This window comes from Sciurus carolinensis, chromosome 10 (genome assembly GCF_902686445.1).
Source record: "Sciurus carolinensis chromosome 10, mSciCar1.2, whole genome shotgun sequence".
Taxonomy (NCBI): domain Eukaryota; kingdom Metazoa; phylum Chordata; class Mammalia; order Rodentia; family Sciuridae; genus Sciurus; species Sciurus carolinensis.
Genome location: NC_062222.1, coordinates 107,757,473 through 107,772,528, shown reverse-complemented (window position 1 = coordinate 107,772,528; position 15,056 = coordinate 107,757,473). Strand labels below are relative to the sequence as shown.

Below are 15,056 nucleotides of genomic sequence, written 5' to 3'. Positions count from 1 at the left end.
GCTGGGGATGTGGCTCTGTGGTTAAGTGCCCTGGGTTCAATCCCTAGAACCAAAAAATGAAAATTAAAAATAAAAAAATAAAAGCCTCATTGCAGCAGAAGGAGGATGCAAAGAGAAGACGGAGGAAGAGCGCGGCGAGGGGTAGGGAAAGCCCAGGAGGAGGTGGGGGTCCACAGACATCCAAGCAAGGACGGTCATGGCGTCTCACTCCATCTGCTTCTCGCAGTCAATGGAATCATGGTGTTTTCACCCATAAACCAGGAAGTGAACGATTTGCAGCTGTAGCTTCTGTCTCCTTTTTAAATTCTAACAGAAGTGAGTACCAGAAAACAGCTCTGCTGGCCATTTGATGACTGAACCCGTGTGTTCCCAGCTCTTCCTGCTCTTGTCCTTCTGCTGTTCTCCCTGGTAGCGATTCCCCCAGAGGACCAGCCTCGGGTTCTGCTGGAGAAAAATGTCAGTGCTAAGGCACTTCTGACAGCCTCAAATTTCTTAATGGCAAAGAAAAAGGACCAAAGATTGCTTTCATTGTCCTCGGCTGAGCAGCATCCTAGCTGCCCTGTAGGAGCTGGGTCCATCTTCATGGAGTGAGACAATCAACAATTCATTATTCAAATTGCTCTAGTAAAATCCAGTCAAGAGGGACCCTCTTCCAGATCTCTCCCCTGCAATTCTCAGGGTAAGCAGGACTTGCTTATGTGTTTACCTCTCTTCCCCAAAATTTAAGAGGCATCTCATCTCCTTGGCTGTTACACAGGCTAACTTGTCAAAGCCCTTCTACAGCAGCCCTGACAGGCGGCACCTGGAGCATCTCAGGGCTATGAAGTCTCATTTCGTAATGAATCAGCCTGTCCTGTTGTTGGAAGGCCCTCAGTGAACCAAATATATAAATATATTTTTTTTCCTAAGTGAGACACTGAAACCTGCTTCCTTGTAGCTTCTGCTGGTTTGAGGCAGTTTTGCTTTGTGGAGACGCCTGGGACAAGCTGCCCTGTCTGTCAGCACATGCCAGCCCATGCGACCAGCAGTGAGCCCCTCCCCCACCCCCTGCCCTGCCCCGTCGGCCCTCCCCCTCATGTCCCCAGCACTTCATAACATCTTTGATGTCATTCACACTTGCTCAGGTCCAATACAGGTTTTTCTTCAGGGAATCTGTGAAGTCTGGCACGTGGTAGGCATTTGCTACATGGTGGACACTACCATAGAGGGAAAAGAAGTCAAAGAGAAAAGCCCACTTTGAAGTACTGTCTCCTTATCCAGAAAGCATGTTTCAATAAACGTCTGCAGTCATCTGAATTAAACTGACTTGCCAAGATGAACCCAATTACTCTTTCCTTCTGGTTCCTCTTTTGTTAAGCTGTAAGGCCCCAGAGTTCTTACCAAGCCAGACAAAAGGTCCCTCCTACAAATAAGGAAAAACGGGCAGCAAAGGGATTTAATCTGAACATTGTCCCAGACGTGGAAGACCTATATAAACTTAAATATAGTACACAATATAGGAAATATAATTATGTAATGATCATGATAATAATGTTAATATAATAACATACATATACTCTAGATTATGAGTTCCAGTCTATTTCAATATTCCTCTGTCAATTTTGTTTAAATATCTGCAGAATTGAAATCCTGGGATGTAATAAGCTAAATTTTGAGCCTTTTTAGATGAAGGGCTTTCGATCCTTTTTGCTTCACCTGCACAGGGCCCAGGGTGGGATCTGACAAGAATTCAGAAGGTGGGTCCACTCAAGTGTAATTACAGGGCTCCTGGGCTGTCCCAACACATGGTTACTAAGATATGAGGCCTGGCAGAAAAATCAATCCTTTCTTCAAGACTGTGTGCTCTTACTTCCTGATTATACTTTGAAATTTTTGGTTTGGGGGTGGGAAGAAGGAAGTGCATGAGAAATTTCATCTTAGACGGCCAATCAGAATGTCTGTCTTTGGCGTCGTTTTCTTTTGCACTTAACCCAACATCACAAGCACCACGCACAGTATCACTGATCACAAAGCTCAGACCCCTGCTTGGTGAAGCTCAACCCACTTTCTCTTCTGCAAGCTTTAGAAGATGCTAGGTTCAGAAACTCTGCGGGAGGCACCCAGAGCTCCTCTCCAGGCACATTCACGAGGCGCACAGACGGTGCAAACAGCAGATGTGAAATCCTACCACCTGCCCCCATCGAGGTGGTTTGGGCCGACTGGAATGTGTAGCCCTCTCTCGTAGAGTCTTGCTGTTAATGTTCAGAGCAATGGTTTCCCAGGAGGGGACCTGAATAAACAGAGAGGGTAGGAACCAGCAGATATCTGAAAATAGCCTCTCCACTGACGGGGGTGGGTCTTGCCACTGCTTCAGGTGAGGAGTGTACAGTCACCTCCTCAGGCCGGGGCCCCTCAAAAGTGACAAATTCTCCTACCCATACCCTTGGGAGGTCTGATCCTGGAAGTGTGATCCATTCGTTCTGTGTGGTCTCCCTTTACCTCCCTACCTCTGAGCAACGGAATGGCAAGGGAAGGAAATGGCCCCCATGGGACAGTAGCACCACTGTTAGATGCAGGCAGCTGCTTGCACTGGACACAGCCAGAGGACTTGTCTTCATTTTCCAGCTCCCGGCTGGCCCAGGAGCTTACCTGAGACCGACTCCGATGCAAAAAGGAGATCAGCTTTGCAGCTCTTCCCTACGCCCAGCAGACACCACCTATAATACTCTTTCGAGGTAAAACTTCTCAAACATCTTTCTTCCAGCAAAAATGGAGGTTTTCTGAAGTGAGCGAGCTACTGAAGGTAGAGCTGAAGGCTTCCAAACACTCCTAAGACTTTAGCTAATAGCGATACTGAAATGAGTGCCAAACCTTACCAACGAAACTCCAGCAATGTGCAAAGTCAGCACTAAGAGCAATTCTTCCCGAAGCACGGAAGTCCTCCGTACATGACACGCTGCATGACATGGAACACCCCTGTCACGTTTACTCCCTAGCCAGCTGATTAGGGCTGTCAGTTGTTAGCAGGGGTGACCAGGTTGCTGCTACATCACGGGCCCACCACCTTCCCCACACAGGTCAAACAGTGGCGGATTAGGGACCTAGACGAGACTCTGGGCTTGTTTTAAATGACGGTGATAAAAGGTTAAACAAAACAAAACAAAACAAAAGTTCTGCCTATCAAAGGCAGGGACTGAGGATGGTGATGTGCATGGAGAAAAGCCAGTGAGCTTTGCCAGACAGAGACACCAGGAGGGGGAGGAGGGGAAATCGGCGGTTACCTCTCTCTGAATCCAGGAAGGCATGAGGGAACAGAGCAGAAACAGCACGTTAGCATCCACACTGCGGCCGGCGCGTCTCAGCAGCTCTGAGCACCGACAGCCCATCTTATTTCCCAACTTTGCAGCAATTAATAGCCTTTCGGTGCTTATTTTAGCTCAACTCTTCCACCCAGAAGAGTGTATTTTGAGCCACCTTACGATGAAGCCAAGAGATGCCAGCTGAGTTTACAGAGGCAACATATCAACTGGGGGAGGTAATCAAGCTTAAAATATCACAGTCAAGTGCAGGAAGCTGGGTGCAGTCAACACTGGCACAGGACTTCTCTTCGTGTCCCAGCTCCACCCGCTCCCAATAAAAACACACAGAAACCGTGACAGGGACAGAGCCTTACCTGTTCCACAGCACTCGGGCGTTCTGTTGGCAGGGGACAACACTGCCACCCAGGGCTTTCTCTTAGAGGGCAACGGGGAGGGAGGCAGAGCAGAAGGTCAAGGGCAGAGGTGGGAAGTGGGACAGCCAGTAGATGAAAGGGGACAGAGAAGCAGCAAGAGGACAGAAGAGGGATGTAGAGCAGTCCCGGGTTGGGGACAGCCAGCTGTGAGTTCCATCCCCAGAGCTGCCCGAGCTGCCAGCATCCCTAGTGAAGGCCCTGAGCCCTCGCTGATGGCTCCTTTCCCGACACAGCCACTTTGCAGGGGCACCAGGGCGAGGGTGCATTATGCATACGCAAGGGACTGAGGAGGCAGGGAGCCCCAGACGCCCAGGAGGAGGAAAGGAGACCCGCTCTGCTGCGGCCAGCGGCCAGCGGGGCCTTGCAGGACTGAGGGTTGAAATTGCGGTGTGAACCCCCCAAGCACACCAGTGAGCAGAGCTGCACACGCCCATACAGAACAACGACCTGGACATACCATTACATGGTGGGCGGTGGGTGGCGGGAGCGAACGAACCGGAGCAGCAGTTATATGATCTCAAATGGAAAACCCCAAAAAGGTGGAGCATGCATTTAAAAATTTTTTTTAGTTGTAGATGGACACAATTCCTTTATTTTTTTAATGTGTGCTGAGGATCGAACCCAGTGCCCCACGTATGCAAAGTAAGTGCTCTACCACTGAGCCACAACCCTAGCCCTGGAGCATGTATTTTAATATACACATAGTAAAAAAACTGAAACAACGCAACACCCAAATTGTCATCTGGAGGGGAAAATGTGGAGGATTTACACAAGAAGCACTTATGAATTTTTTAATAAAATATGTATGTATCCATCTCAGTATTAAAGGGAAATCACTGTGGTGCTCGTGCTAAAACTTATGACAATGATAAGACATCTAGTAACTACCCTTTATTGAGGTCCAACTCTGGGTGTCTCCTAACAGCAACCTGACAAAGCCAATGTTACTGTTCTCACTGACACAAGAGGATACAAATTCAGAGAGGTTGAGCAACTTGGCCAAAGTCACACAGCTAATCAATCTCTGGAGGCAATGTAGCTTAGCAGCAAAGGACCCAAAGGCCTCAATTTTGTTTCCAGTTTGAACAAATGGCTGTGCAACCTTCTACAAGGGACTGGCCCTTTCTGAGCCTTGGGTTTCCCGACTCAGATGAGGGGCTCCAGCTGCCTCCTAGTGCTCAGATTTTTATAAGAAAAGAATGCAAGTACTTTGCCTCTCACAATAGAGAAGAGCAGGCAATGTTCTTTGACTACCTTTTTTTTTTTCCTCTGGGTACTGGGGATTGAGCTCAGGGGCACTCAACACTGAGCCACATCCCCAGTCCTATTTTGTATTTTATTTAAAGACAGGGTCTCACTGAGTTGCTTAGTGCCTCACTTTTGCTGAGGCTGGCTTTGAACTCACGATCCTCCTGCCTCAGCCTCCCAAGCCGCTGGGATTACAGGCGTGCGCCACCAAGCCCAGCTCTTCGACTACCCTTTGACTTAAGCCAGTCAAAAGTTTTAAATTTCTTACTCTTAACAAAATGCCTATGTCAAGTGTATGATAAAAAACGCCCAGGAGCGCTCCGCCTCAAAGACCGGAGGATCCAATCTCTTCCTCGTGTGTAAAATTACTATTGCAGTCTTGGATATTTTAAGTCAGACTCATCGCTAGTGATTCACTTCAGGAACTCCAATTGATAAGTAGCCACTGTGTTTCCCCCGCAGGCAGGAAAAACAATACTGCAAACTTTGAGTAGTTACTTCTTTGGGGGTTAACAGACACTGCTTGATTTTAGTGTGAAGTGAAAACCAGCCACAGATAGAGACTTGAAAAGATCTTTGAAATGTCATTCAAAAATCCTGAAGAGTCACAGCCAGTGGCTGCTCCTCCACCAATTCAGCACCTTATAAATTTGCTGGGAAAAAAACACATCAGTCCAAAGCCGGGCTTCTGCACAGGACCAGCCATTCTAAGAGCGCAGGGGCTAAATTTAGAGTCAGGCACAAGTGTCCTCCCTCCTCACTGTGCGAGATGCCAGTGGGAGGAATTAACCCCCAGATTAATCCCACAGCAGCCACATGCCCCAAGGCTGCTTGGTCAGCATGCTCTCGTGGCCGCTCCTTGGGTAAACGATGACAGGAGTAACTGGCAATGTTCTAACATAAACCTGAAACAAAAGAACGTCTCCGCACGTTTCGCTGGGAGTCCAAACGAATAGGAAATTCCCAAAAAATCAACACCAGAATGGCACACCAGAATGGCACACCAGAACGGCAGTCTACTGCAGCTTTCTGGTAGTGCACGCCATCCACTCCTGGTCCCCTGGCACGGTTGCCACATCTTAGGCAACGCACGATGGTCCGCTTTCCATGACTGAGCAGGAGACAGCAGAGGCCAGGGCTCACCAGCGCTCACCCTGCTCTCCGGAAGGAGTGCTTTTGATGCTGCTGTCCACTACCAGGGGGTCTTCTGAGCCAAGATCACCGTTATTCAAGGGCAAATTCTAAAACTCTAGGCCATGACAGTTTGTTTTCCTCCCCCAGTTTCACCCCCTCCATTTTGTGATTGACATTTTCTAACTGTCCCTGGTCAGGCCCTTGGCCTCTTTTTTCTTCAGTGGTACTCACATCCTAAGAGAGCAGTGAGGATTACGTGTGAGTTAATCCAGAGAAGGCTGCAGTGAGGGAGGTGGTGTGGACTCCCTGCCTGTGTGGGAGTGAGAAGGGAAAGGCAGGCCAACGGAAGGTTCCTAACTTGTTTTGAATCAGGGAACTTTTTGGTGATAACACTCCAGAAAAAAATGTGCACGAACTCACAATTTTATGTACCATTTTGAAGCAGGGTAGAGCTAGAAAGGTTTGTTAATTCCTGACGCTCATTCTCAGACCCCTGCAGAATCTGTACCCTGCAGGTGAAGGACCTCAGCATGGAAATGAATACCAAATTTATGCAAATTTCCCATCTGGTTCCTGGTGAGAGTCAGAGGATTCAGGATAAAGGGTCTGTCCTTCCGAGGACCAATGGGTGACAGAACACCTGCCCCAGACCAAGTGTGTCTCCCCTTCCCAAGCAGGCCCGCCTCCACCTGTCCTGCCTACTAACGACAGGCGGCTATTAACTCGGGAGCACGCAGTTCCAATGTGCTAAGTGTGATGCTGAGGTTTCTAATGGTGCAGGGTTATTGAAATTCAAGGCACATTCTTCTAAACAAAGGACCTTCTCATGCCACTGGAGAGAAGACAATCGTTACCTGTCAGCCTACTGATGAGGGGAAAAAAGAGTATTTAAAGCAACTAGGAAATGACTATTTTTTTAGAGCCCATCTTTGAAGAGAGCAAGAATTAGGGAGCCTCCACTTTTATCTGTGCTGTTACAGATTAAAACAAAACAGAAAAACACCTTGCTTCACTGACTGAGAGAAAGGACACGCACAACTTAGGGTGAGTTTTTAAGGGAGGGGGACTCATGCCAAGTCACTGTTTCAAGGTCAAAGTTTAGAGTATTGTCAAATAATAAAGTTACGGAGATTGCACCTGGATTGTGAACCACAGGCTGGCTTCCTGCCTGACAGTAGAGGTGGGAAACCAAAGCCCCCACACCAGAAGGCCCATCTGATGCACAGAACACGTGGACGCCTCGAGACTGGTTGGGAACAGAGGGTGACGGCTCTCCAAAGGGGAAAGAAGGTTTCTGTGCAAGAAGTACCTTAAGGGCAGGAGCTGCTAGCAAGTCACAGACAGGACTCCTAGGTAAACCCAGTGCTGGCGGAGGCTCCGGGCTAGGACACTTGCCTCCCTCTTTCCTGATTAGCTGGCTCTGTTCAGGATCCCTGGAGAGGTGGCTCCAGATCTCTCCTTCTCTCTCTGTCCCTTTGGACTTCGGATCCACTACTGCAGGCCTGTTTAAATTCCCTTCCCTATATACCCTGCTATCCCCTGGCCTGCAATTGCCCCCAAACTTCCTGCCTCCCCTGCCCCCCACATCCACATGGGGCTCTCAAGCACACAGGTCTCTTCCTGCCCTGGGGCCTCCCTGCTTGCTGTTCCCACTGCCTGGGCTGCTCATCACCCCAAATCCCTGTGTGGCAGACTCCTGATCATCACCACCTCCAAAACAGCCCTCTGGACCTCTGACACGCCAACTCTCAGGACCACCTCAAACGACCCTGCTTATTCACTATCTCTCCTTTTCTCTCTCCACAAAGAAAGGACAGTCCATATGAGCAAGAGTGTTTTTGCCTTGATCATGCACCTGTCACAGAGCAGACATCAAGGGACATGTTTGAAAGAATGGGCACATATCTGAATGAGGTGAAGAGGATGCTCTCTCTTATTCCTGATCAAGCTGGGAAGAACCTCAGGGAACGATGCCTAGGCAGTTGGCTGGATTTCTCTTCCTCTCCTGCTGTTTATCACAGAACAACATTTAAAAAATGGCTTTAGTTCACATTCCATTTTCATGTCATCTGAAACAATGCTAATAAAACATATATTTCATTGGAATGGGCAGGAGGCAAGTTCTGGGAAGACCATTAATCTCTTGTGACTCTACTTGAAAGCAAAGCAAATCTGTTCTCTGATCATCTCCAGCAGAAACGACAACGATGTTTCCAGGGCCCCAAACCAGATTCCTTCTTTGGGACATTTTTCTAAATGAAAAACAGCTCCTCTGCTCCTAGAAATCAATATATGAATTTCCCTTGTATATTGATTTCTATGAAGATTTACCGACTTTTCAGATACTTTTATTTGTATTCTAAGAGAAAGAAACCTTTGCTTATTATTTAGGGAAAAGACCTCAAACTGCACATCCCACACATGCTGGGGCAGAGAACCGACAGAAGGCCACACTGGGCACCAGTGGGCCACAGGGGGCCGTTATCTTCTTGATATGGTACAAGAGAACATACATTTTTCCCCCTAGTTAGTGAGGTTATTTTTATAGTCTCTTATTCCATCATCTCCTTTTTCACTCCCAAGAGGATCAAAAAAATCTTAAGAAAATAAAACCTATGATGCCACCACTGTTCCACCCCACTCTACTGACTGGGTTCGCCTCCCTGTTACTGTCCATATTCATTCACATTTGACAACCAGAGTAAATGAAGCATTGTAAAGAAGAGTCTCGTGTGGGTGAGAAAGCCTGACCTTCTGCAGGAATTCTCTTTGAGGACTGGTTTGCAGCACACCAGAGCTGGCCAGAGGTGACTGAGGCTTCTTATTTACAAAAGACAAGAAGTCCCCAATTTAACTGTGAGTTCCACTCAGGTCTTTAGGATAAGGGGTTGGTAAACTAAGACCAGCCAAACCTGCCCCTCTGTTTTGTGATGAAGCAACACTGAAACCTATACCTCCCATGCATGGGCTATGGACACTCACTGGCTGCCACCACAGAGGTGGGGAGCTGTAACTGAGACCAGACAGTCCATGGAGCCTAAGAAAATGACTATATGGCCTTTACAGAAAAAGTTTGTGACCCCTGATCTAGGTGATGATCTGATTCAGGCATGAATCATACAATGTAGACAAGTACTGGTTAAATAGTTTGTAGAGCCCAGTACAAAAAGGAAAATGCAAAACTCCCTGTTTAAAAAAATTACTAAAAATTTTAAGATGGTAATAGCAGAACAGAAACCAAGTGGACTCTGCGATTGGCTAAGGTTGTAGAATAAGTCTTGTCAAAGATGACAAATTTCAGGACTGGCTAGAAAGTATTCCGCTAATGTATTAGTCTGCTTCGTGCTGCTGTAACAAAATATCTGAGGCAGGGTACTTTATACAGAAAAGATATTTATTTAGCTCATGGTGTGGAGGTCCAAGAAGAGCACAGCACCAGCATCTGTTCAGCTGTGGTGACGGCCTTCTGGCTACATTGAAACAGGGAGGATAGCATCAGGGTGGGAATATGTGTTACAGGGAAAACCCACTTGGCAAGACAGGACACAAAATTTAGGAGAGGGGCCAAGCTCACTTATAAAAATCCACTCTCAAGGGACTGCCCTTGAGACCAACATTAACCCCTTCACCCGTGGCCTCATTTCTTTACACTAGGGTCTACCTCTTAAAGGTTCCACCGCCTCGATGTCACCATCCCAGTCACCACACTCATGAATCTTTGGGGACACCCTCAAACTACATCATAACTGTAGCAACCAAGGTGCAGAGATAAGATCTTTTATAATTTGCAAATTCCTTAAAACCAAAAAATCAGGTTGGGTGTGCAGCTCAGTCATAGAGCTCTTGCCTAGCACCCATGAGGCCCTCGTTTCAATCTCCATTACTACACAAAACAAAACAAAACTCCTTTTGCTCAACTGAAATCTTACATGGATGCCCAACACGTGAAACAGCATCCATGTGGATCTTTGCCCAGCTATTTTATTTTGGTGGTTACAGGGATTGAACTCAGGGACACTCAACCATTGAGTCACATCCCCAGGCCTATTTTGTATTTTATTTAGAGACAGGATCTCACTGAGTTACTTAGCACCTCACTGTTGCTGAGGCTGCCCTTGAACTCTCCATCCTCCTGCCTCAGCCTCCTGAGTCCCTGGGATTATAGGCATGTGCCACAGTGCCTGTCCTGTCCTGCCCAGTTATTTTATTTCACAAAGGTCACGAGCAGGCCTTGACTCTTTGAAAGTATCAAGGGAGAGAAGGATGAAAAACAAAACCCACCAGAATCCTCGAAAACAGCATTTTCAGGTAGTTTGGCAAACAGATGCATGCTTGAACATGACAGAATCAGGCCAACTCAGCCCTAATTGTCAACTGTGCTCACGGCAGCTGCTTTTCTCTATCATAATTATTTCAACTGTCATAATTTATTCATCCCCAGACAAGCCTACATGTTGTAGGGTAACCAGTCCAGGCTTCCAGAGTAGGAAGGCTGGCAGCCCCCATCACTCCGGCCCCTTCCCATCTGTTCAGAATACTGACTGCAGACAGAATATTTTCTGCATCAATATAGTTTGCAAAACCAAACTAAAGTTGTTTTCAAAATCAAAGTCCCATGGCAAAGATGCTATCAGCTTTCAAGTTTGTAACTCTAACTAAAAGGGGGGGGAGCAGAAAATCCCTTCAGAAACTCAGCACAGATGGTCCTCAACTTACAATGCTGTCACTTGATGATTTTTCAGCTTTACAATAGTGTGGAAGTGATACATGTTCCATAGAATCTGTACTTCCAATTTTGATCTTTTCCCAGGCTAGCAATATGCAGTACAATACTCTGTTGTGATCTGGGGCAACAGCAGCAAGCACAGCTCCGTCACTGACACATTATGATGTATTGTGTTGCTAAGCCAGGAAGGAGGGTCAGTAGGTTAGGTGTACTAACTGCATTTTCAACTTACGATATTTTCTATTTACTATGTGTTTATTGGGATGCAACCCCCTTATAAGTTGAAGTGCACTGCATTTTGTTTTTCTATTTTCCACATAAAAGGAAATGACTTTTCTGGCCTTTAACGTTACTAAGGAATCAACTCTCTGATTTGCAATACCCATAAAACAAGTTTCATATATGAGAGAATATCAGTGATTGGAGCTACAGAGGACGCAGAGTGTGAAATAAATAACTTCAAATGCAATTATCAATGGTTTCTTATAAAACTGGGAACAGAGGCAGAATAATTTCATATAGATTAAGGTTTAAACCTGTCTTCTTTTCTTATCTTGATCCTTTATTTTTATGCCCAGGGACGGAGTGCTCAACGGTCTAATAACCAGTTGAGAAGGACAGGCAAGGCACTGAAAGGTAAAAATGTCCTGGAGAAATGGCCAAAGGCACAAGGCTCCCCAGGGTATGTCTGCTCATCTATGTTGCAGAATAAAACAAAATTAAGACAAGGTCTTGACACAACATAAATTTAAAGAGAGTTCTTCCATTATTTAATAACTCTGTCCTTGAACAATCATTATTTCTATTAATATGTATTTCCAACAGAAATAACCAGTGAATAGGTCTAGATCACTTGCCTTCTTGAATCTTCTATAGTCAACTCTGTTAGTTCAACCTCCACTATTTCCTCCACCTGGCTGCCTCTCTTCACGCCCTCTACCATGGTGTTGCTCTCACCTGGACCAGGGCTGGCTAACTGACCTCCAACTTCCGCTCCTGTTTCCAACATCCCTTCCCCTTAACAGCACTGCCTGACATCTTTCTGTATGAAATCAATTAGATCATGGCATCCCCCTGGGTGTGACTCTTTAAGGGCTTCCTGTGGCCATCCAAATAAAACCCAGATCTTCAACTACAGTCCAAAAGACCCATATGATCTTGTCCCACCTGCCTGGTCTACCCCAGCACAGACCACTGGCCTCCTTGCTCCTGGCCCTTTCCTCAGATCTTCCCACCTGCTTCCCCCATGGCTGGCTTCTCACCCTGCCAGCCCAGCTCACCAATGGCCTCCTAGGATGGGCTGCCTCCTGGTTGCTCCTTCCCCACTAGGCTCTCCTCTGTTGCATCACGAGGCTGTCTTCAAGGAAGTCATCATAATCTGTACAATTCTGCTTCCTAATTGTTTTTCTGACTTATCTTCTGTATCTGTGACTAGAAACCTTGTCTGTCTCACTTTCTTGCAAACTTAAGATGTCTGGCACATAGTAGATGCTCCGTATCTGCTGAGCAGCTTAAACTATAGATTATAAATGCCAAGATGACCATAATTAAACCCTAAATACAGACAAGGAAGCATTTTCATCTACATTCATTCATCTGCCCATTCGACAATTTAATTGTTTATGCGGAGCATCCTATGCCAGCTATCACGCTAGGGCCTGAGGCATCCAAAGGCCTAAGAACTTCACAAAATTGTCCTATTCTGATTAACACAGACACTGAAAACAAAACAAAACAAAACAAAAAAAAACCAAGTTATACTACTGTGTAGTATGTGGTCCTAGGAATTTGTGGAAGAGTCTGAAAACCCAGATGAATAAGAAGTTATTTGCCACGGTTCACTCTCTGAAACTCATGAAGAGTCTATGGGGAATAAAGAGGCATTTTTCAAACTGTGTTCCAGGTCCCTTCACTTGGGAGTCATCTCTTAACTTTAGGGAGACTATGGACAGATGTAAAGCTTTGCTCAGGCAGCGGTACAGAATGAGATTCATTTTCTTGGGGGTTGTTCAAGGTGAAAGCTCACTGAGGTGAGAGCAAGAGACTGTGTGCCTGATAGTTTTGGTGACAGACTAGAGTTGTCACGTCTAAACAAACAGTGCCATTGTTCAACCTCTCAGCTCTCTGCAGCTTCAGACTTCTTTGAGAGGTATGATCAAGGCAAGGAAGTTCAAGACTGACTCCTGTGAAGAATAACCATCTGGTATGATTACTACTTCTGCCCTTGGAGTGGAGATAACCTGGCCTCCACCTGTTTGCACCTACAGCTCTGGACTCAGCTGACCTCCAGGGCAGCAGCCAGCAGCAACAATTGTGTTATCCACTCTGCTCCCCAGGTATGCTCTGGTTCAGAGGACCTGAAATGTGCTCTATGGCAGTGTGAGCCCCAAGAAAGACAGAAGTTAACTGCTGTGTTTACCACTTAATCCCCAGTGCCAATGCCCAAATGCAGCAGACGTTCAATAAACACCTGTTAAACAAATGATCTCTACTGCTGAAAAGCGAGAACATTCCTCCAAAGCTAGAACTAACAATATGCCAGGCATCGGAAAAGTGGGGTTCTCACCACTGAGCCAAGAACCACTGGCACCTTCTTTTGTGCAGTGGCTGATGCTTTGTGCAAAATCTTTCGCCCATTAAAGGTTTAATTCACATCCCATTTTGGAGAACGCGGTTATGGGCAACTTTTACAAAACTGCAGCTGAAGTTCACAAATACAGATTTAGGGCTGGTTTTTCTCACAATATACTGTGCTTCTAACTTCTTGGGAAGCCCACAGGACACACCTTTCCAAAGGCTACTAATTAAAAGTCAGTAAGTAGCAAAGATCTGAACTGTAGGAACAAACTCAGAAATGGTTTTTCTGTCAGAGCAAGGGTAGAGGAGGGACAGACTGCTCACTGGTCTAAGAAAACGCAAAAAGGAACAGGCAGAACCCCTCATTCATGATCCAAGTCAAAGCCAGGCTGCAGCTGCAAGAGTTATAAAAAGAGGGGAAAAGACTAATGGGATTGCCTTCTCCTTCCGCCTTCCACAGTAATGAAGATTCACAATTACACATTAATTAGGGGATCAATAAACGTGCCTGGTTACAATATTAGCATGAGGAAACAGATAATAGCTAGAAAAGGCACAGATTTCTTGAGAATCTAATCAAGTGTTGTAAGCAATATTTAAATCATCATGTTTTTCTTTTCAAAAACACTACTTTTTCAATGCCAAGAGCAGGCACGAGATGAAATAAGTTGGCTGCTTTTCTACATTCTGGGAATTTGAGACATTTTCTCACATGGAAGTCACACCAATATTCTAAATCATGTAACTAAAATTATTTGCAAATGCAATCTTCCTACACCAAAAGATAGTGCTTTTCATCCAAATATTGGATTAACAAGACCCTGCAATATTTTTCGCTCCTAATTTAGGAGAGAAGACATAAATGTGCATTCCCTTGGGGGGGATGTGAGATGAAAGCACTCGCTGATTCAATCATACAACACTGGCTGTAACAGAAATGCCCGGTGCAGACCATCAATAGCCCACCATGGAAAGGCTCCCTGCCGCGCTGATAAATTGGGATCAAAGGACGTCTCCCCCTCATTTCACATCCCGGTCTTTTTCTCCTGCGAGGCAGAAAGACATCTTCCAGCAGCCCACGACCAGCAAGCTCGCGACAAGCTGACTCGGGGAAGGAGGGCACAGCCTTTGTCCCGCGGGTCCCCGGGCCCGCCTTGCTGACTCGGGCCCTCCCAACTCACCTGCAGACAAAGGCGCACCGCCCTCCCCCAAGTTCCTCACCTTCGTCTCCGGGTTGGCCGGGGCAGGGCGAGGATGCTGTCCCTGGGGATAGGAAGAGCTAGGACAGGACGAGGCCCAGGTGCCAGCACCTGCAAGCCGGGTGCTGTCGCTCAAACCAGCAGCGGGCGCGTTGTCGCTTCTCAAGTTCAAGTGAGCGGCTTCCGCGCCTCCTGCCCGGCCCGCCCCGCCCGCGTAGCCCGCCTCCCCAGCCGCCGCGCTGCCCATTGGCTGCGGGGCCCCCGCCCGCCCGCCGCGCTCCCGCCAGGTGCTGAGCCAGATGCTCGCGGCAGGTGCTCCCAGCTGCCAGTTGCCCGGCTCTAGGCGAGCAAAGAAGGGGCAGAAACCCCCTTTCTACCCCACTTGCCCGCTTTCTGGGACGACCATTTCCCTTTTTGAATTCTCAGGGCTGAGGAAGTTCACTCTAACCCTACTGGCGAG

General features: G+C 47.0%; 1 protein-coding gene across 13 annotated transcripts in view; it reads right to left on the bottom strand.

Moving 5' to 3' along the window:
* Apbb2 (amyloid beta precursor protein binding family B member 2) overlaps window positions 1–15,056 on the bottom strand; it is a 332,249-nt gene that overhangs the window by 19,427 nt on the left and 297,766 nt on the right. For 8 of the 13 annotated variants that reach the window (XM_047566062.1, XM_047566056.1, XM_047566055.1 and 5 more), the window contains one exon: window positions 3,261–3,266. The exons of the other annotated variants lie outside the window; for them this stretch is intronic. In XM_047566062.1, the coding sequence (XP_047422018.1) occupies window positions 3,261–3,266 (6 nt within the window). The remainder of the gene's footprint in view (window positions 1–3,260; window positions 3,267–15,056) is intronic. 13 annotated transcript variants of the gene reach the window in all.